Source organism: Lonchura striata, chromosome 10 (genome assembly GCF_046129695.1).
Source record: "Lonchura striata isolate bLonStr1 chromosome 10, bLonStr1.mat, whole genome shotgun sequence".
In the NCBI taxonomy this organism is placed as follows: domain Eukaryota; kingdom Metazoa; phylum Chordata; class Aves; order Passeriformes; family Estrildidae; genus Lonchura; species Lonchura striata.
This window is the reverse complement of record NC_134612.1, coordinates 19,164,644-19,186,573: the sequence shown is the minus strand read 5'-3', so window position 1 is coordinate 19,186,573 and position 21,930 is coordinate 19,164,644. Positions and strand designations below refer to the sequence as shown.

At 41.8% G+C, this 21,930-nt stretch overlaps 1 protein-coding gene and 1 long non-coding RNA gene across 2 annotated transcripts; one reads left to right on the top strand and one right to left on the bottom strand.

The window, feature by feature from the left end:
- Nucleotides 1-554: 554 nt before the first annotated feature.
- On the bottom strand, nucleotides 555-16,697 carry DCUN1D1 (defective in cullin neddylation 1 domain containing 1). Its single transcript, XM_077785716.1, has 7 exons — nucleotides 16,552-16,697; nucleotides 8,431-8,647; nucleotides 7,007-7,175; nucleotides 6,377-6,507; nucleotides 2,301-2,383; nucleotides 1,973-2,069; nucleotides 555-1,000 (listed from the first exon to the last, which is right to left on the bottom strand). The coding sequence occupies exons 1-7, from the start codon at nucleotides 16,552-16,554 to the stop codon at nucleotides 921-923; spliced, it is 780 nt and encodes a 259-aa protein (XP_077641842.1). The 5' UTR covers nucleotides 16,555-16,697; the 3' UTR covers nucleotides 555-920.
- Nucleotides 16,698-16,825: 128 nt separating this feature from the next.
- LOC144246811 (uncharacterized) lies at nucleotides 16,826-17,553 on the top strand. Its single transcript, XR_013340529.1, has 2 exons — nucleotides 16,826-16,863; nucleotides 16,957-17,553. It is a non-coding gene; the product is annotated as an uncharacterized LOC144246811 (long non-coding RNA).
- The last annotated feature ends 4,377 nt before the right edge of the window (nucleotides 17,554-21,930 follow it).

The following is a 21,930-nucleotide window of genomic DNA, read 5'->3' as shown; positions in this document are numbered from 1 at the left end:
TAAAAGTCACGTCTCAATTTAAAATACTGTATTGTGTAGCAAACAGTTAAGACACAAATTCAGTATATTCAAGTGTTTGATTTCCACAGAAATGAAAAACCTTTCTTTGACAGACAGATAAGCATTTCAAAACTGCAATGAAATCTGATTTCTTAGAGAGTAACCTAGAGAACGCTGGCTTCTCTGAGGACACAGCTCAGCCACTGCAGGCTCTGCCATGGCCCACGGGGTGCAAGTGCTCGAGTTGTGTCGTCCCCAAGCTGTCCCCAGAGCAGCTGAGCACCAGCAAACCTCAGCCAGGCACCAGAGACCCCCAGTCAACAGCCCTGGGGCTCCTTGGTCATTCCTGTCACTGCTGTGACCAGAGACTCAAACTCAGACGACACCTGCACTTTTCCAGAAAAGAAAAATCTCGGACCCAGTAGACATAATATATCACTCTTGCAGGAAGTGCTATCAGTACAGTCTTTGCAACTAGCCCCAAGTGTGTATTTAAGGATTCTTTTAAAAATTGTTTTGATGTTGATCTGTATAATTCAAATGCCATACAACAGTTGTCTGATGATGACCAGTGTTGTGCTTTATGTGAAATCAGAAACCTCAAAATAATTATAAAGCTTCTAGGACTTATGGGAGATGAAACTAGGGTGATCCACCAACAAAAAATAAATCCATGATGAAATCCACAGTGTTGGAATTTTAACAGGCAAGAGTGGTCCAGACTAGAAGAAAAGCCCAAACCACCAGTAGAAGAATGAAATATGATATGGTCCAAGATGTATCCTTAAAGTTTTGTCTCAACCCTCAGCCACATTGTGAGGATTGATCTTCAGTTCAGTCCAGCCAGCAGAAATTGACTGTGCAATTTTCCATTTCAGGTATTGTACAGACTATGTACACTCTAGAAGGGTCCTTTAGTGCTACACTGTCGTACTTTTTGTCCCAGCAATTTGAGGGCGTGCAAATTCCACAAAGTCATCAATAAGAACTGGCCATGCCCCTGAAAGAGGAAAACACCAGAATGTAAGAACTTGGTTTAACAAGGCATTCTATCACAAGCTTCCTATCCTGACAAGCTATTTGCTTTCCAGTATTAAAACTAGGCAGAGTTTGAAGCAAAAAAATATAATTTTATTTTCCTGCTTGAAATTTAAGAGCCGATTGAAGATTTCTGCTTCCTTTAAAACCAGTTAATACACATCACTTTCAAGGGTCATCTTCCAGACAAAAACAAGAAACTGACCAAAATCCTAACTCAAAACTGACAAGGGAATGAGAACAGTCCACAATTACTAAATAAAGTTGGAGAACTTTGCTGCCCTCTGCTCCAGAGGTATCCCAAGTTTCATTTCCCCCCTCACTGAACTGATGTTCTGCCAAGGGCTGAGGGTAATCAGCTGTTCTTGGATGCACATGGACTAGAAGAGGAAAGATCAATACAAAAGTTTACAAGAAACACCTTTGGTAGGAAGTGAGTTCTGTTCAGCAGCCCCTGTGTGCTGCCAGCTTCACTTCTATGTCAAAACATGTCCAGGCCTCACATAAACTGAAGCAAACAGACTTAAAAACATTCTCAGCTATGAAATGCAGTAAGCAGGGGACCCTACTGCACAAACCATGGATCAGTTACTTGGATGAAGATGCCAAGAATCTGTGGGTTTTACATAGACATATAGCAGGGTTTGTCTCAATAAGAAAGAATTTGGGGTTGTCTCAGTAAGAAAGAATTTGTGTCTGAGCTTAGACAGAACAAAACAAGAAAAATTATTCCATGAAAGCTTCAGCAATTCTTTTTTCAAACATCAGTAACAGAGATGATTACAATGTGCATTAAAGGAGCTCTAACTGGACTTCAGATCACCAGTAATACTCTAATGGAGCTGGTTTTGAAATTGTGCCAAAGCAGATACACAGCAATAAATGTAACATAAAACACAGTTAGAAGTTAATGAGAAAAAATGGCAATGTTTACCTTCCTCGTCATAGTTAGACATATCATCTGCTATCATTGTACTAAAGTCTAGAAGAAGGTTCCAGGTATCCTTAGGAATTGATCTTTTATGATGTTCCTGTTTGGAGAGGTGGAAAATTTATATTTAAAAAAATAAATTAAAACCCTATTACACATTCATTTCTGCTGTCTCAAACACATCCATATCCCCAAAGCACATTTCTATTGTACACACTATGAATATCTGGGATTTAGGTCAAGACAGTCTATTTTATCGCCTCAATAACTTAAACATGTTTATCTTCCAAGATATGAAAATACTGCAGATAATGTAAAGGTTTAAACTTACCAACAAAAATTTGTTCCACAAGTCTAGAAATTTAAATCTTCCATTAAGTACTAAATTCCAGTAGGCAATGGCCATTTCTAAATCTGTAATATCAAAATAATTACTTTTAGAGATAACTATATCACATATATAGTCTCCACAACTACTGAACACCATGTATCCAAAAACATGAAAAGATTAAACTAAAGCAAATATACTTGTGGATCCTTTACAAAAAGGCAACCATAAACACAAATATTTCATATTTTACAGAACTGAAAATTGCCCATATTAATATCTAACATATCCAAACCCCCCCGGACATTTCATACGCCTTTTGCTATCTAACAGTACTTTAAAGTCAGCAAAACATTTTCAGTTAAGGATGCTATTGGCTTGAAAAGAAAATTTGTAGTATTTTGTACTGAGACTTTTTAAAATTATTTTTTAATGTACAAAATACAATTGAGGTAAAACCAGCTTTTAATTATTTCATTTTTAGGGCAACATTATTACAAGCACTGCCTTTGTAAGGAGGCACTTTGTCAAGTGCTAATTTCTGTAGTCAAGATTTCCTTTTGAAATAGAAACTTTAGGTAGTGTCCTTGAGCAGACAGAAAATAGCTGGTTTATTTGTTGCTGGTGTTGTTTTGGTTGGCTTGAGTTCTTGCTTTTGTTTGGGGTTTTTTTCTTGATGGTTTGGGGTAGTTTTTGGCCATTTTGGTTTGGGATTTTTTTTCCTTTTGTTTGTTGGGTGTTTTTTTTGTGGTGGGTTGGCTTTTTTTGTTCTTTCAAAGCCTTCTGCTAAATTCCTGCTTGTTTGGAATGAGTGAAGCCTGAGCTGACACACTGGAGAGCAGCCCCCCTGCCTGTCAGAGCTGCTGGAGGGCAGCAGCTCCCAAAAAACCTGGCTGGTCCGGATGGAGGAGGACAGAGCCAGCTGCCCCTCCCTGGGGAGGCCAAAGGCTGGAGGGCCAGCAGGGGCAGACAGGAGCTTGTGAGCACAGAAAAGACATTTGGAAGCCACAACTCTTTCCAGGGTCACCTGCACTACCAGGAATTACCAGGGAATTGCTGCAGCCCCAAACCCCACTCACTGTGAATTACCAAATTCAGTATCCTCAGCCACAGGATGTCACACAGTGACCCCAAAAGGCTGCCTAGCTTGAGTGGCCTCTTTTTAACAAAAACTTCTATATTTGACAGTCTAGCAAATTTCTTCTATAAACAATCTCCTTGTGGAAGCAGGGGGAGAAGTCAGAGGATCAACTGCACACCTTTGGAAAAGAAAAAAACCCACACCAATAACCCAAGAACTCCACTCCCTTCCTTCCCCCAGGATGTCCAAATATTTTAAAAAAACCAGAGAGGTAGATCTTGGAGGTGAAACCAACAGCAAATAAAACTAAGTATGAAGTCTGCATTGCTGGAGGGAAAATAGAAACTGATGAGGAGTTTCTGAATTGTTTACCATCTGATATTAAAAGTTCTCAAACAGCAGAGTCACATTATAATATCTCCTGACCAAAGTACAGAATAAAATTTGTGAAGGATTTTCTGCTGTAAAGCTGCAAAGAGGTTTGATTTCAGACAAATCAGATTTGATTTCAGAGACAAATTAGACAAAAGTCACTACTCCTCAGTACATAAAGCTGTATCTGAAAATGGCAACTCATTCAAGACTGTAGAGGCTCAAAATCTCTTTAACAGGAGATTCAGGTACAAAACCATGCATTTGAGTTTTCAACTAAAACTACTGTCTTTCTAAAAATTAATAGATAGAAGCTTCAGAGGAAGCTTATCAGTTCCTCAAGGAAAAAACTAAAAACTATATTTTATTTACTTGTGCTGCAATAATGGTGTGCATGCAAAATGCAAGGTGATCAAATCACTGCATTTTACAGCGGTTTGTAAACAATCACTATAAACAAACTCTGCATTCTGACATTTTTATACAATTTGGAGGTAATTCTTGTGGATAAGCAAAGACTGTTATAAGCTAAATCTCAGAATGCTGCAACCTCAAACTCACTCTATGAGTCCAAACATGTAAAGCATGATGACATAATGCCTTGGGACAAAGTACAATTTAAAAAATAAATTATATTAAATAACAAAGCTGGAAGGTAAAGATATAATTTTAGGTTTCTGTAAGTGTGAAAATGCTCAGTGAAATCCTCCTGGCTCAAATATAGGAGTCTCAAAATACATCCTCCATTTTTAATTTTATCCAGAGAGATGCAAGAGAAGCAAACAATGTTTGAGATGAACACCAGCTACAGGGCATTCTCCAATGAGATGCAAACATCACAAGAAGTTTTCAGACACCCTCCTACTTACACAGTAGTAAGGAGCTATGCAGAGGAAATATATTTCCAGAACTGTGCCTGAACTACTGCACAATGTTTGCATGATTAGAGGCCAATATACATTAAAATCAATTTGGCAAGTTCCTACAAGCAGTTATTTAGACACACCAGAATTAATTGCCTAACTAGCAGCACTTACTTTGCAGCTCTGTACTTCTCCCAGTATTGTTTTGCTCCAGGGTTGCCAGAATTATTCTGCCCTGTTCTAAATTCATGCCTAGAACTGTGTATTTATGAGCACCAAAATGGCTGGTAAGCATCCAGACTTTAGGCTCAGACTTCCAGACCCAAACATTAAAACAAAAACAATTAAAAAACCTATCTTACACTATGTATATCCTATATGGATCTCAGAAAACTATATTTGTCTGCCACTGCTACAGCTTAACATGCATGAAGAATCTTTATGATGAATGAGAAATAAAGCAAGTGAATGAGTTTTCCTGGGAAATTAATCCCACAATTCATTTGCTGTCCACATTTTCCTTGTTGTAGCTGCTTAAAAAAATTAGGGTGATTTTCTACAAGAAATACAAATCAGCGTATTCATTTATTTGCATGATTCAGAAATTACTACAAGCATGCACAAGTATTTTCAGATGGTTTAGCAGCACTTTTAGCTCCTTTGGATACAATGAAATTCACAATCCACTGAAAACAACAAACAAGATAGAGCCAGATGCCAAAGAAGGACACAAATTTTTTGCTTATTTACTTATTTTTCAATACTCATTTTAAGCTAAAAGTTGGTCTGTACAGAAAAGCCAGTAAAACTAAAGCAGAAAGCTCATCTTTACACAGCCTGGGAATGCAAAGCTGTCCAGTGGCAGCCAGTTTAGAGCATTTTCATTACTGAGAAAAACAAATTCATAAGCTGCCAAGGAAGAACCTACCAGCCTTTCCATATTTTATTACTTCTCAAAACCAGAAAAATTAACTTACGAAGTTACGGGATCATGAAAGGTTAGTTATGGCTAATAGCCAAATCACACGGTAGAGAAATTAATGTACATCCTGAGTGTTTAACGTCACAGCTTGAAAGAAATATTTATTCCCTCATTTTTGTTATTTTGAATAGACAGAGCTACAATTTGTTGCTTTAATTCCATCCAAACTGTGGTGTTCTGAAATTATTTTTAATAAGTTATTCTTCTACTACACCTGTTACACCAACCAAAGCCACACTCAGCGTGTGAAATCTGAAATAATGACAAAAAAGCCTTCACAGAGGTAAGGGGAAAAAAACTGTAGGTAGGCACCAGCAGGCATCAGGCCCAGAACACAGGAATCATTTCTACCATTCCAATTCTATCCTGCCAGGACATTTGCAAGCATTTCTGGTGTTACAAGGGACTGTACAAATGTGCTTACACAGAAAATGGTTTTAACAGCTTTAATTTATCCTAAAAGTAAAAATTCAATTAATCTGTTCAGTGCTGCAAATTCTAAGTGGTGCAATTACGTCTTTAATATAAGAGCACAATCCATTGTGCTTACTGAGAACTACACTCACTGTGAGTGAACAAATAAACCTTCTCTCATAAAATTCTGTAGCCTTTATTAATAATCAATTTGAGTACCTTAATGTCTTTCAAAACACAGAGATGCATTTTATCCCAAGGGTGATTATCTTTCAGATTCATTGGATCACAATAATACATTCATTTACTGCTTTAATTAGTCATTTCCAATATTTATGAACAAATGCTTATGAATTAGAATACATACCTAAACCTTTTTGTCCTGGGTTCTTTGCAAAGTTGAAAGTAAATTGATAAAAATCCTTAAATCTTCCTGGCTCTTTTAATTCTTGTTCCATTTTAGGAATCTGGGCCTTCAGTTTTTCTATGCTGTCACATCTGCATTTTAAAAAGAATATTTGTTTGTATATTTATGTATTATTCATTTTGCCATAAAAACATGAGTTAAACAAAAATCTATAAACTATTTGTAGAACACAATATGATTATCAAAACAGAATTCAGGAAGCCTTTAATGAGTCTGCACTTCTACAAGAATTTCATTTATTTGTTATTTCTTCGCATGGCATTTGCACATATACCTGACATATCAGGTTCTAGAATCCACAAAATTTTTAGGAAAATGCAATAAAGACCTCTGCACTCTCACAAGGCAGAGAAACCCAGGTCTGCCCAACATCCCTGCTCTACCTGCCAGAGCAACTCTGTGCCAACCACCACACAACCCTCCCACAACCACGGCTGGGCTGCGTTTTTCCAGAGGCAGACAAGTGATGCTGGACTCTGAAACACCTCAGAGAGGACACCAAGACTGAGAAATCCCCAAACCAGGGCACTGGATCACACTGGCACCATCTAACACTCAGTGAGCACTCACCCCAGCTCAGTCATTCCATCCATGAATTCCAGCTTTGAAAATTCACACTGTGTTGCAGCCCGGAATTTCCACGCGATGATGAGTACAGTGATGCTGGCTGGGTCAAGAGCTAGGTCATCACAGAACTGCTGTATGCCATCTATACCAATCTTATTTTCATCTTGAGGATCTTTGGCACATAAAAGTAAGTATCAAGAGAAACAGGTATTTGAAAAAGCTAATTTGTTCAGAAAGTATATTTAAGACAAGGAAACATTTTCAACAATCCTTTTTTGGGATCTGCCCTTATAAGAGAGTATTTTACAAACGAAGATACATCAGTGTTCCAATGGTTAAGCTTTAACAATTGAGGCAGTTATTGCAATAAAGCCTCCCATACAATGAAGATCATATTATTTTCATTGAGAGACAAAAGCACCACAAACATTTTGTTTTATGCCTAATAATATGCAGGATCTTCTGACTCATTCCCTACAGAGCGCAGTGGTTCTCTCCTCCAGCACACTCAATTATTGGCCTCTTTGGTCAGACTGATGAGCTGTGTTCCAGTAGAAGCCATTCTGCAGTGTTCATTTCCAAGCTGTACCAATACCCAAATCTGCCCATCCATGGCTATCCCAAGAGCAAATTTAGGCATTTCCTGGCCCACAGGTTTCCAGCATGCAGAGGTTGGACACAGTAACCAGGGGGAAATTGTGCTGCTCCATTAGTGATTCCAAGTCAGCCAGACCCACTCCTCCTCTTTCCACAAAGGAATCAACATCTGGTCTGGAAGTGAGATGCTCACATTTCAACTGTGCTAAAAAAGATCTATTAACACAAGCCAAGACAGACTTCACAAAAATGGTATTTGGATTATACATATAAAACATATGAAAATTGACAGAAAACAGAGCACTCATTTTTAGATTAAGCGCTAAAACACAGGAATTGTTCTGCTCTGCTGAGTCTACTTTATGTGGTAGGATATCAGTTGAACACTGGCTATATAACAGATAGAGAGACTTTGTTTTCTTTTACACTCTGTAACTACCTGATGATAAGGGCAAGCTGAACAAAAACTAAGGTAGAACCCATTCCTAATATGCAGCCTTGTCCTTTGTCAGGATCAAGTCCTGTGTGATGTGCCTTCCCCAGGAGACTTATCTAAAATCCTTGTTAACCATCACAATCACTCACTGTACACACAATTCCAGCTCAGACCCTACTGTCCTATAAATGTAGATACATTCAGAGCACATAAAGTAACTGCATGTAATCCTTGTGAAGCAGAAACGTACCTATATTTCCCTTCTAATTTCTATTATTAGCACAGAAAAACAAAGCTGAAAGAGCGAGTTAAGCACAAGAGCACAGCATCACCATTACATTGTAAATAAGAATTATACAAGTATGAAATAAGCCTTAAAATTCAGGGTACTCACCTTTGTATCTGTTATATAGTTGTTCTAACTTCTTTCTGTCCAGTGATCCTTTAACACTCTCTCGTATATAAAGTTCAGGATTTTGGAAAAAGTTGTCTGTTGCAACATCTAACTTCCAGTCATTTTGAGACAGACAACTGACTGCTGTCTTTTCACTAGATTGTGTGAAGACCATAAACTGACGCACTTTATCCTTCTGTGATGATTTCAACTTGTTCTAGTGAAAACAGACAATACTGTAACTAGAAATGTCTACTAGACAAAAAATCCGCAATACCAGTCTCTTAATGTTTTTAAAATCAGTATCTTTATAATTTTCCCAAGCAATCAGGATACCAAAATATCTGATCAAGTTCCTCCAGAGGCGGGGCAGAGCAGGCCACTGAACAGCTTAGCACTACTGAGCAGCAGGCTGGTGTCCTTTTGGTCCCAGCTCCTGCAGGACCAGGGCCACCCCTGGAATGAGATCTCCTGAGGTGCCTCGTGATGGCAGCAAGGGACTGGGCTGGGCCATCCATTCCAGGGAGCTACACACTGAAATACCTTAAAGACTTTCTCTTTAAAGAGATTTTTCACTTTGAAGGTTCTCAGCTCCACCTACATAAATTGCAAAACATTCCTGCGAGGAGGCATTGTCTCCATTTCACAGGTGCAGGAACCGAAGCTAAGGAAAAAAAAGGCAACGGCGCCTGAGGCAGGCGGGGGAGTGAGCAGCCAAGGTGAGAGCTCTGGAATTCCAGGCCTCCTGCCCAGGCCCAGCCATCCCGCCCTGCTCTAGCCCAGAACTGAACACACTTGCTGCTTATCAGCAGAGAGGGATTCCCAAAGATATTTCCCATTTTTCTGAGAAGCACGCTTACGATTTCAAGGGTATGAGTTACACAAAATTAACTGCTCATCAGGAGAAAGCAAGCACAGCTCCTGTGCTACACCCAAATTCGGTTCCACAGTTCACTCAATACAGTCAAAGCAAACACTCCCAATGTTACAACTTGGTAAATTAAAGTTATGACAAAATTTTAAATCAGGATTGGATTTCTTACATGGCACAAATATTTCATTTTTAGTTTACTTCGTATTCAAAGCAAAACTTGTACATTCTGTTCATTATTGTAACTAATTTCAACAGCTCCTCAGCGAATATGGAGAAAAAGGGCAAAAAAAAAGAAAATCCCAAGACATGATAAAATTCAGCCAAAGAATGAATGATTTAGGAGCAGTATATGCTCAAGCTCTGAATTCCAAAGGATAATTAGTGTTCAATCACATCATTACTAGAAAAAAGAACTAATGCTTCAGAACACAAATTCATCTGTCCTAAAAGTCAGGATCAGTTTTCTGTGGCTTGATACAATGAGTGTGAACACTTTGATTTGTAAGAACAGTTACCAGCTACACAGTTTAAAAAAAATTACAAAAACATCACATTTAGTTTAAACTGATACCCACATAATATACTAAATAGAACAATACCCTTAGTTTAAGTATCCTCTAATAAAAATAATCCCCCCCAAACCAAAACCACCTTGTATCTACAACACTTAACTGAAGTCGAACTTTTAGCTGAAACTGCAGACTTCAAACAGAGTGATATTAGTTAGGCTGTAGCATTTTTAAAGCTATTATATCCTGCTGCTTTATTTCAGTCTCTTGACCAAGTTTGTCACTGTGGACCTCTGGCTACAAAGACATTTCTGAAATGGAGATTGTCAGGCGTGGTTCCAGGTAAAGGCCAAGGCACCAGAGCAGCTCCTGTGCACCCCATCTGTCGATGCTTGACTCCTCAGCAGACACTCAGCACCTTGCACTACTGAGCTCACACTTCCACAAAAACCACTTACACTGACAAAGCCACGTGGAACTACTTCCAGAAATGACTAATGGATTTTCAGTTGCAGCTTTTCAAAATGTATTGTAAACTCAGATATATGAAAACAAACCACTGAAAGAAATCCCAAATGAAAATGAAACGATCCCAAATTTAATTTTCTCTATCAATTACCAGCTTCCTCTAATCAGTTCCACAGAGCCAGACTGCTGCATCACCACAGACTCAGCTGCACTATAGGGCAGCCATACTTAATTATCTTCGCTTTTCTTCTTTTTCTTTACAAAGCTGCTGCCTTTAATCTTTAGTATTTTCGATTTTTTTAAACATGTACACATAAGTATGCATAGCCCATTTAATAGTGAGTACTCTGTAAAACCTCGGGAGCCTTTGTTCTCCCCTGCTCCTGCAAGGGTGAACTCCAAAAGCAGTGACATCCCACAAAAAGTCAAGGAATAGGTTTAAATAGGTTTTGCCATGGATGCCCAGTGCCACAGAAGGTGGTTATGTTCTGCATCTTGTCACATAAAAGAAGAGTACAATTTGTTAGAACAAAAACTTGCAGCTTAAATGCCTTTTATGATAGAATTTAAATTCCACCTATGTACATTAGATTTTCCCATGCTTGGAGCTTCCTAAGTGATAGCAACAACATAAAGCTGAAATTGCAAAGAATCAAGCAGCTAACTACAACATTCAGTAAGGTATAAGATGCAATAAATCACACTGTTCAGCCATAATATTTTTCTTTAATATTCATATTTTAATATTCCTATTTTTCCTGGTCAAATATTAGTTTATTTTTAGTGAAGAAGTTCTGAAGTCCTTCCTTTATATTTGATTGTTTCTGCAGAGCCTTGCCAATTGGACAGGACACTCCACATCCTAAGTGACTGGGCACTCTTTGCAGGCCTACTACAGGACAGCAAGAGATGGAATTACTGCTGAGTTTTTATTATCCTATTATAGCTCTTCTTCCAGCACATTAAAAACCCACACTTCAAGCAGGAACAGGTTCCAAACCTTCTGCACTTTTAAGGGCTATTTCTAGACACTGAGCACTAATACTCTATTATTGTTTTAAGTGCAATACAGAGCAGCACATAACCTTTAATCCTACAGTCATCTGGCAACAAACACCTGACACTGAAATTGTGCTCACTGTAATGCAACACAATCCACTTAAAACACCTCAACTTTAACACAGGTTAAAAAGGAAGACAGAATTTTATTTTACAGATATGTGCTTTGCCTATATATATACAAATGAAAACCAATGGAAAGCAAATGAAACAAATTTGTACTCTTGTTTCTTGAATCAAAAGGAAAAGGAAAAAATTCAGTTCTGCAAGCCTTTGATCAAGTTTGTGTGGTATCCAAGCTACCTTTTATAATAAGGATGTCACAAGACAGATAACCTTACTTTAAAAACACAGAATAACTCCTCCAAATGAAAAGCTACATTGTGTAGATTCATAAAACTACACTCATTCTAATTAACATCAGTTCTATAATTTTGATTTTAAAATGAAGACTTGCCTCTTACCATGAAGTACCAAATTTGAATATTCTAATTCAATATATTTTCCTTGATCAGATACTTCAGTGAAAAATTACAAATAAAAAATAAAATAATTGGACTTATTTCCCCAAGTATTTTTTTCTCCTAGTCTCAGGCACAAAAAATGCTAGAACCTCTCTACCAACTCTGACTACAGCACTGTTTTTCCTTATCTTCTGCAGTGTTTTTAGTCACCCCAAATTCAAAGATAAGTTCTGCACACTGGTCATCAACATTCTGCAGATAGCTAATAGCCAAATGAGGGCTCCACTCTCTTGGATAATGTTCATGGGAAGCAGCATCAACCTTTGTCCCACACTGCCTGGACTGGAGAGCTGAGGATCCCTCCTGGAGCCTGTTCTTGGACTTGGCTCAAAGGTCCCATGTGGCCCCAGTGAGACAAGCAGGGCACGATGAGTTTTGCTGCCCAAACTTCCTTGTGGCCCCCAAGGAAGGCACTCAGCACTCCTCAGTGAGCGACTGCTTTGCACCTTTGCCTTCCCAGCCACTGTTAGGGACTGTCCCATTCCTGCGAGTTTCGCTGCTAAGTAAAGGAATTTGAACGATAGGATCTGTGCTTTTGTTTCAGGCAGGACTCAAAGAAAAGCCTGTTAAGTTCTCATGCATGCGAGAGGTAAAAGCCTTTTCTAAAATAGTATCAACCTCCACAAAGTCTTGGCCTTTAGAGACTGCATTGAGACTCCAGCAAGAGCTGTGGCTGTGGAAGCATCCCTGCTCTTCCCAAGGACCCAGCTCAATCCCTGAGGCTCGGCCATGCAGCCCCCTCACCTGGCTGCCACTTCTGTCCCTTGATGTGCCACGAATGGCCAGGGGAGTTCTGCTCCCCAGTCATCCCACCCTGAACTGTATCCATGAAAGGAACCACTGAAAGGAACCAAAGACACCTAAAAATGTCTGCTTTACTACTTGTATTCAACAAACACATGGCTAAAGCATAAAGGCAGAATCATGACTATTTTTGTTTTGTAAGGAAAACATTATTACAACAAAAATCTACAAATACACACAACTGCATCTTAACCCACCAACAGTGATGGCACACAGGTATACTACCAAAAAAATCTAAGGTAAAAACAATTAAAGTAAATAGCCACAGTTTCTCAATAATGTAAACAAACACATCCTTCAACTACATTTTATTTTCCATAGTAGTTTCTCTAACAGAGGGCACACAAAGTAAGACAGTCAGGACATTTGTAAGCTCCTGTTTCAAACTCATGTGAAATTCATTTGGCTGCAGTGGAACAAAACAAAACCACTTAAAAAGTCTGTTGAAATATAAAATTCAAGGGAAAAAATCACAACATAAAGTTGCTTTCTATCCTCTGTGATATTCTTTTAGTGGATAAAATAATTTCAGTATTCACATGCAGGCAGAAGGTCAATATACAGCTACCCAGAATATTGCTGTAGATATAATAGTAATTCATGCTAACCTGAGAGGTGAAGGAAACACAAAAATCAGGACTTTTCTGAAAAAAAAAAAAAAGGACAACATAAAGCAGGCAGTTGTTTAGCATTCTTAACTCTGGTCTGGGGCACAAGCTCTATTCATACTGTATATTTGCATTGGCACCATAAAACATGAGTAAAGTATCAAGAGCTACATAATAAATTTCACACCTTGTTCTCAGAGTAGTTCATATTCTCTAATATTTTTTTCATGGCTCTAGTTAAAAGTGATTTAAAGTATTAGTTCAAAGGGATCTCTGGTAAGCTAGGAGAGGAAATAAAATCATGCACCATCTTGTCCAGCACTCTGACTACTCCGTCGGAAGCATAATGCCAAGAATCTAAAGTTTTACCATGGGACAACCAAACCTCAAATATTTAGTATCAACAAACTGCTTCAGACATGCATATGCACCACTGATTACACATATAAACAGCTGGCCTTGCAGAATAGCTCATTGAGTTAAACACCACATAACAATGGCATGAAGTACACTAACATTGCAGGAGACAGCGTCAGACATTAAATTCTTGTAATATTAAATTTTACAACTTCCTGTCAGCTGAGGTTTGCAGTAAGAAATTATGTATTTATCAGCACAGAAGTATTTTTCAGAGAACACAAACTTGACAAACTAATAGATCATATAAATGGAGACAAGACTAGTACATGGCTCTGGATAAAGACGTAGATAATCACACGCTTGCCTCGATTACCACACACAGTTCTAAATTCATTAAATCATTCAGAATTGTACAGGCAGTGAAGATGGCTCAGAGGACAATGGACCAGCTTACTGCTCTGCCTTGATTCATGGGCACAGCATTGTCCTCAGGATGAGATGAAGCAGTAGCACTCTAACAGGGAAGGTGAAGGACAGCACTTCTACAGGTGCTGCTCAGCCAGCTCAAATGAAGAGTGGGTAAGAAAGGCTGACTGCTCTCAGCAGTCCAAGGAATGCTGGCAGGGTGGTGTCCCTTCAGATCTAGGACAAAGATGGTTCAAGGGCAGGAAAGCCCCGTCCTGAAGGCACGAGGCCATATGGACACTGGTGAGACAAAGGCAGAGCCAGCAGTGCCCTGTCTGGCAGTGCTGCATGGACAGGTAGGAGCCAGGCCCCAGCTGCAGGAGCCTGTGCCATGGCATTTGCTGTGCTGGACAAGCTGCCTGGCCACAGCCACTGGCAGGACGAGCCAGAGCAGTTGTGTACATGGGCAGAAAAACGGGACATCAAATCTCACATTTCTGGATGGGCATCCTCAGATCTCTGTGAAGTCTCCCTACCTTTCCCTTAACCAAACAGAGGATTTTGACATACCACAAATAAGGTACAGAATCCTACACTTGGGCACTGGAAACCATCCATACCTGTATTTACTACTTCTAAAAGCTGCAGCCTGTCATTTAGTCCCACTTCAATGTCTATGTCATCCTTTCACCTGGGTGCTGGATACAACAAGCACAACCTGGAACACAGTTGTTTGCACAGGACCTAACAGCTCTGCTCAGGGCCATGACTGGAGTATTCACATGCTCCCTCTCATCTGAGAAATACCAATCTACCTGTACAGAGCTGCTACACAGAATCTGTCTGCTGGTTCTTCAGTTAAGTGTTTCCAAGAAGACCAAGCAGAGCTCTGCTGTTTCTCACAAAAAGAAATTCTCTGAATAATGGGCCTCACTATTTCTTTTATAATGCTACTTTCTACAGTATGGTTCCATTTAAATTTCTAATCTCATACCCAGCCAATAATACATGTACATTCAAGACACTAACTATCTCATCAACCAAGTATCTATTTTGCCTACCTACACTGGATATACTGTGAGACAACTCTAGGTGATTTTTATGTAAAAAAAGTCTTCATAAAAAGTTGTGTAACACTACTGTGAATGCACAATTTGAGACAGTCCCAGACCTGCACAATTACAATAAGACACCTTTGCAGTCTGAACTTTATTCACACTTCAGTCTTAAGCGCTCATAAAAAAACACAAACGAAGATCTGCATCAAACTATTCAATTAAAAATTATACTAGTTACATAGTGACAAGTTTATTAGAGGTCTGCACACCACCAATTTAAATGATGGCTAACCAAATTTTTATGCCAGTGTGACTCCATCAATTAAAGGTGACGTTGTAATTTTTTTTAATATGTTTTTAACTCTGCTTGTCAGAATAGTATTAACAGCAAGTATAAGATATCTTTATACCAATAAACAGACACCAGTATATCTTATGACTCCCTCCTACACCATTCCTAAGACTATACCACTGCTACAGAAAAGTACTGCTTTAAATTGTACAGGTGTAGTAGCTAAAGCTGTTACAACATTTGAATATAGAGAAAGCCTGGAAGTACTACTATAAACTGTTCCCTCTGGTGCATAAAGACGCTGTGCAAGAAACCAATGAGGGCCCCCTTAATTAAATTAAAGGAATGTATTTTTCTTTTGTTTAGGCAAACAAAACCAGCAGATGTTCTTCTAAACACTGCAGTTTCCCCTTACAAGAAGCAAGGGAGAAAGCCCACAGCAAATCCTCAGCCATAAGAATAGTATTACAGAGAAAATGCAAGATAAACCTTTACAAGACCTTTACTAGGATGACCTCTGCAAGGCCCTCCTTTACAACGCTTCTATGAAAAGAACCAACCAAGGCCCTAGAACAATCATCCAGAAATTCTCCAACACCATCCCAGCTCAAGAAGCATCAGCACCCCCAAGTTTCCCCGTGAACTGACAGCACTTAATGGGCCCCGAGACGCCTGAAATCCTGCGGGAGAACTCCGAGCAGCCCCTGGTCCCCGGCAGCCCTCCGCGCTGCGGCAGGCACAGGGCGGGCAGCGCTGCCCGAGCCCCGCCGCTGTCCCCGAACCCTCGCCCCAGGTGCCAGCGAGCCCCTCCCGCCTGCGGGCCCGCGGCTCGGAGCCTGCCCGGGATCCCGCGGCCCCGCGTGGGCCCCTGCCCGGAGCAGCCCCCGCCGCCCGCCCGCGGCCCCGGCCCGGGCCCCGCACGCCGGCCCCGGCAGGAGGACGAGCGGCCCCGGCAGGAGGACGAGCGGCCCCGGCAGGAGGACGAGCGGCCCCGGCAGGAGGACGAGCGGCCCGGGCCGGCGCGCCGTGCCCCGCCGCGGAGCCCCGACACGGCCGCGCGGCCGCTGCCGGACGCCCGGCGCGCCACGAGCAGGCCGCGCTGCCCCGCCCGGCCCCGCGGCGCCGCGCCGGGCCCGGCGGGGCCCCGGGCGGCCGCTCACCATGGTGGGGGCTGCGCGGGCCTCTCCCCTCCCGGCTCGGGCGGACACTGAGGGCGGCGGCGGCGGCGGCGCTTCCTCCGGCGGCGGCGGCGGCTCCCGGCTCCTCACGGGCCCTTCCGCCGCCTTCCCCCGCTCATGCGCAGTGCGGGGAGCCGGAGCCGCACGGGGGACGGCGGCGGCCGCGGGCGGGCTCGCTCGGGCCGAGGTCGCGGCGGGCACCGGGGGAGCCGCGGCCCGAGCAGGGAGGGGAAATCCCCCCAGCCTCCTGGAGGCTTTTACGGGCTGGGCTCGGAGGAGATGCGGCGGGGGCAGGTGGGGAGCGCGGTCCCAGCGGCTCCTCACCCCGGGAACCGCTGTTTTGTCGGGAAAAGTCGCTATATGTTCCTGTTTCGTCAATATCAAAAGGTCAAACGCTTTCCGAGCGCCCGGGCCGTGTGGCCGCCGTTCCCGGGGGCCTGAACACGGAAAGGGCGAGGTGGGAAAGTCCCCCGGGCTTCCCAGGATGGATTGGCAGAAGAGGCAGAATTGTTTGCTGAGCAGCCACGGAGACCTGGAGAAGGCGAAGTCCCGGGGCAGCAGCTTTACAGAGGAGCACCTCCACAGCTGTAAGATTTCCCCGATTTCCCTGCTCCAGGCTGTGATCCCCTCTGCGGAGCTGTGGACAGATGTAGCTCTTCCTGCATTAGCACAGCTGTACTAGCAGAAGGTGCTGCAATAGTTAAATCACGGTTCGTACCACTATCCCAGGCAGTTGTTTTTTCCCAGGAAAGCTTACTCTACCTACTGCAGGTTTTTGGCAGCCGAGGGAGTTTGGGGAAGCAAAATACTTGCTGATAAAACTCACAGTGGTGGCAAACTGCTGTTGTGAAGGACAAAGGTTTGAGATCTGATCTTGTTCTCTAATCTCCTGCTGAGCTTGGAGCTATTAAAGTAAGCTTCTGTATTTATTATGACTGGTATGATTGCACACACCACAGAGAAATTAAAGACTTCAAAAAGCCATTCCTCATCATGGATGTTCACAGTTTATGTATGTGTTCTTATAGAAAAGGTTCTGAATAGTTTATTGCTTACTTTCCTGAAAATCAGAGCAAAGCTTAGATGGGAATGTGAGGAGTAGAGTTGTATTTGGTGAGGAAAATCAGGCCTGTCCTGTGAAGTGTCTAATTTTGCTGTTGTATGAAATAAAATTAAGAGCTTGATATCAAGTATATGGGAATACAGCTGAATTCAGCTATCCTTGGAGATAGCAGTTGCCTGGATACCTTGAATCCTACCAAAGAGCATAATTTTGAAATTGGGGATGGATGCAAATTGGCCAGTGAACAGCCACGAACACTGAACAGCAGCCCAGTCCTTGTAACCACAGCAGGGGAGGCAAAGCCAAACCTGGAAATCTCTTTTGATTGAGTTAGCTAATTGCCATCACTGTAACATGCTGTGACAGCCCTCCTGCCAGCTGAAGACGCAGTTTAGACCTGGAGAATTATTGTGACATGTAACAATAATCTGAGAGATGAGCTGTGCATGCAGGAGACTCCTCAGGAGAGGAAGGATTTTTCAGGTGACTTGTTTTTTTCTAATACCCGTGGATCTTGCAGGTTTCTTGTAATGCAGGGTCTCTTAGTGGGTTTTTTGAGTGTATGGTGGCACACTGTATTTGTGTTTAGTTTTTTGACTGGCTTTTGATTTGATCTCCCTAAGTTACTAAATTGCTCTACATAATGAATTCCTGTTGTATAGGGTAAGTAAAATAATACTTAACTGCTTCTGAGTAGAGCCGATAACAAGGTAATCCAGCAATATGATAATGAAATACATCCAAAAATATGAGATGCATATTGCTGCTATTCACAGCATGCATGCTACTCCTTGTGGGTTTTTTCCCAATTCAGGATCACTCCTCAGGTGAAACTGTACCTGAGAAAAGGAGTGACTTCCTGCTGCCATTTAGGTTGTAAGTCTAGTGTTACTGATTTTAGTGGGAGCTGCAATGTTCCGTATTGATTTCCAGAGTGCTTCCACATGGCTGAATTTCTTAATCTGAGGTTACCTTACGCAGGGCTCTTGACCAGCATGGTCTGACTAGACTGAGTGATTCTCCAAACACAACTCACTGCAGTGGGCAGGCACACACCTCAGGACACAGCCAGATTGCCCCAATTCCACCCATATCCACATGCTTGAGCCTGCCTACAGATGGAGATGTGTGCATGATGTGTGTGCTGTCTGAATCTCAACACTTCTGAGCAAAACCTTGATGCTTTATAAAGCAGGAGGCAGCATGAGGCCACCAGAAAGCCTAAGTTACTTCAACTGGGCTTGTTACGTGTTGCCTTTTGTACAGCTCCCTGCAGGATGGAGCCCCAGGTCAGAGCAGGGAGACCCAGCTCTTCTGCTTGTGAACGTGACACATGCCCTCAGCAACACAGAGAAGGAAATTTCATTGTGCAATGTGCACGCAGCATAATCACCGTGACCAGGGTAACGTGATGACTTGTTCAGTTTATTTTAAGGCTGACACACTTGCCTTGTTTTGTTGTGTGAGCCAATGATGTTTTATCTTACGTGAACCCCAGGAAAATGAGGCAGTGATTTTATTTTTTTAAAACCAACTGTGTCAAGTGCATAACTGAATATAACACTGAACTGGTTTACAGTGACCTGAGCTCTCCTCTTGAGCAGACAAGTAAGACTCATGTTCGGTCAAAGCAGAATCCATTTAGTGTAATCCCCTGGCTGAGAACTTAGAGCACTTTCTGAGGAAGAAGCCCAAAGCTTTATGAAGGATAACAATAACCTGGGGCAGCCTGGGCTGGACGTGTCTTTCTAACCACATTGTTTTAGCAGCTACTTGTGCTCTAGAAAATAAAACCACCAAATCATCATATACTGGGTGATTACAGCAATGGCCCTTTGCCTGCAAACTGACCCCATGGTTAAGAGAGAACAAAGGCCCATGAACTATCCTGCACAAGGAGATTTAATGTCACTCTGTAGGCATCCAGAGGTGCAGACCCAATGGTTTGCTCCTGTTGTGCTGTTCAGCTGATACAGTTGGAATGTCTCTGTCATTATGGGTTTTTTCTGCACTGAAAAGCACAGCAGAAGTAAACAGTGTAAGTCCTCCTGTAGGTGTCTGAGCAATTTAACCTGCAGTGACACAGCACCAATATCAGAAGATTGTTGTTGATAGGTTGCAGGAAAGGGTGTTCACCTTCTATTAAGTTTTTCATCCTTCCTGCATTACACAAGAGGTTAACAAGTTACTACACCCAGTCCAAGGCACTGTTAGGAGCAGTTTTTGATGTGACAGCATCTCTGGGAGGAAGCAGGACAGCTTTATGTGACAAAGCAAAATCAGGTCAGAGAGCCTAAGAAAATCTGAAAATTTCTCATGTATTCCACCATATACTCTAGCAGGCCTGAATAAACTGAGACTTTCTAGAACACCTAAAAGGCAACAAACTTCTAGGCTTCTCTATTTTTTTTTAACTATTAAGTACTGAGATACATTACTTAAAATGCCTTGCTTTCAGTATACGTGAGTTAGCAAATGGGAGGGCAGTAGGAATTGACAAAGCTAGTTGATTTTTATATGGACATTTTTTTAGTTCAGAACTTCTCTAAAACAAAGTACAATGTTTCTAACCAGAATTCTTTAAAACTTTCCCAAGCTGTAATCCCCACAATGCCATCACAGCTTCATGATTAAAACCTACACCTTTGAACTGTAAGTAGCTCTCCATTCTCACTACAAAGAATTGCAGGTGATTTTAAGAATCTAGAAGACTGAGACATAATTATTTCCCTATCCCAGTGATTTTCTCTGCCATCTGTACTTGTTCAATGAAATAAAAGTCAGCCATCCCAATGCAAAGCATATACTTTGATATTAATACACAAAACAATAATTTACTTGTAGAGCCTTTTGCCTTGAAGGTAGGCACACTGCAGCTGTACAAAGCAGGAGTAGTAAGATGGCTTTTGCCTCCTGTCACATGTTACACACATTTGGCCTTTTCCACTCCTCCTTGTAACACCATTCTTTGGCTCATGTCTACACCATCTGGCCAATTATATTGTCCTGATTATAACCTCCATGCACATGACTGGCTGCCTGTATCAACACAGTGGGGCAGGTCTCAAGGAAAATGTGCATTAACCACATCTGTATGTAACAGGGCTGGGTTTAAATGGGTTTATTCTCATATTTTACCTCATTTTACAGCTCTGTAGAGCAGCAGCTGTGCCCGATGTTTCTGGGATGCTTATCCCAGGACACTGAACAGGCATGGAGTCTTTGGTGGCAGATCCCACCCCGTATTGGTTACTGGGTGTTCCTGTGTGTGAGTGAGCAGAAGGGGACAGCCCAGAAGATGTCACCTCCCTTTTCAGGGAGGCCAAAGAGGGATGCAGCTCTCAGCAGCAGCTTTTTTCACCACTCTGGAGCTTTGCTGTGGCACCACAACTGTTTAAGGAAAACAGGCTGTCATGTTTTAACCCCAGCATGCAGCTGCTCACATCCACTGGGATGGGGAACAAAGGAAAATGGGATCTAGCCCTTTACAGCTTGATGGCATTAGGATGCACTGTGCACAGGTATCTGCTAGAGCCTTTCACTCCTGTGGGTCTGTTGTGCCAGGCCATCTGATCCCCACAGTCCCTTAAACCTGACTGTCTCTCTCCTCCATCTGGCTGGAGGCAGGGCTCCTCTAGAACTGGTCTTAGGATTCTCCACTTCTTGTAAAAATGGATTCAGATTTTTTTCCATAGGATCAGAAATGAGATCAGCTCTTTCTCACTGTATGGGGAACTGCCCAGTGGAGACTGGAACAGCAGTTTTTCTGGAAGAATCCCCATTTGTGATTGTTTTTAATTTGTTTCAGAAGCAGCAATTCTATCATATCATAGGCCAGTGTAATAAAGTACAACAGAATTTACCTTAGCCCAGCCCCCAGAGGTGAGAAACAGCACAAAGGCAGCTTAGACACCAAACACATCATCACGACACAAACCAGAGTACAAGCACAACAACTCTGAGAACAAACAACTGACTATTAAATTAATATAATGAATGCTTGTGACAAATCTGTTTTACACGCTCTGGTCTGATCTGTTGTTATCTCCACCCTTTGTGCCCCACACTGGGCACCACAAAGATCTGTCACAGCTTAACTCCATCCAGCAATTAGGTACCATGCAACTGCTCATTCACCACCCTTCACTTCCTGCTGGAATGGGGAGGCAGGATGGGGAAAAAAGGGCAGAACCCAAGGGTTGAAGTAAGAACAATTTAATAGTAGAAATAAAATAAGTGTAATGAAAAGATGACAAAGGAACTGCAAAATAAAACCCAGTAGAGACAGGTGATGCACA

Excerpts from the sequence above, each read along its gene's own strand:
- DCUN1D1 (XM_077785716.1), bottom strand. Across the intron at positions 2,384-6,376 it reads CCCAGGACAAAAAGGTTTAG|ATTTAGAAATGGCCATTGCC; the intron begins GTATGTATTCTA and ends TTGATATTACAG. Across the intron at positions 1,001-1,972 it reads GTCTAACTATGACGAGGAAG|GGGCATGGCCAGTTCTTATT; the intron begins GTAAACATTGCC and ends TTCCTCTTTCAG.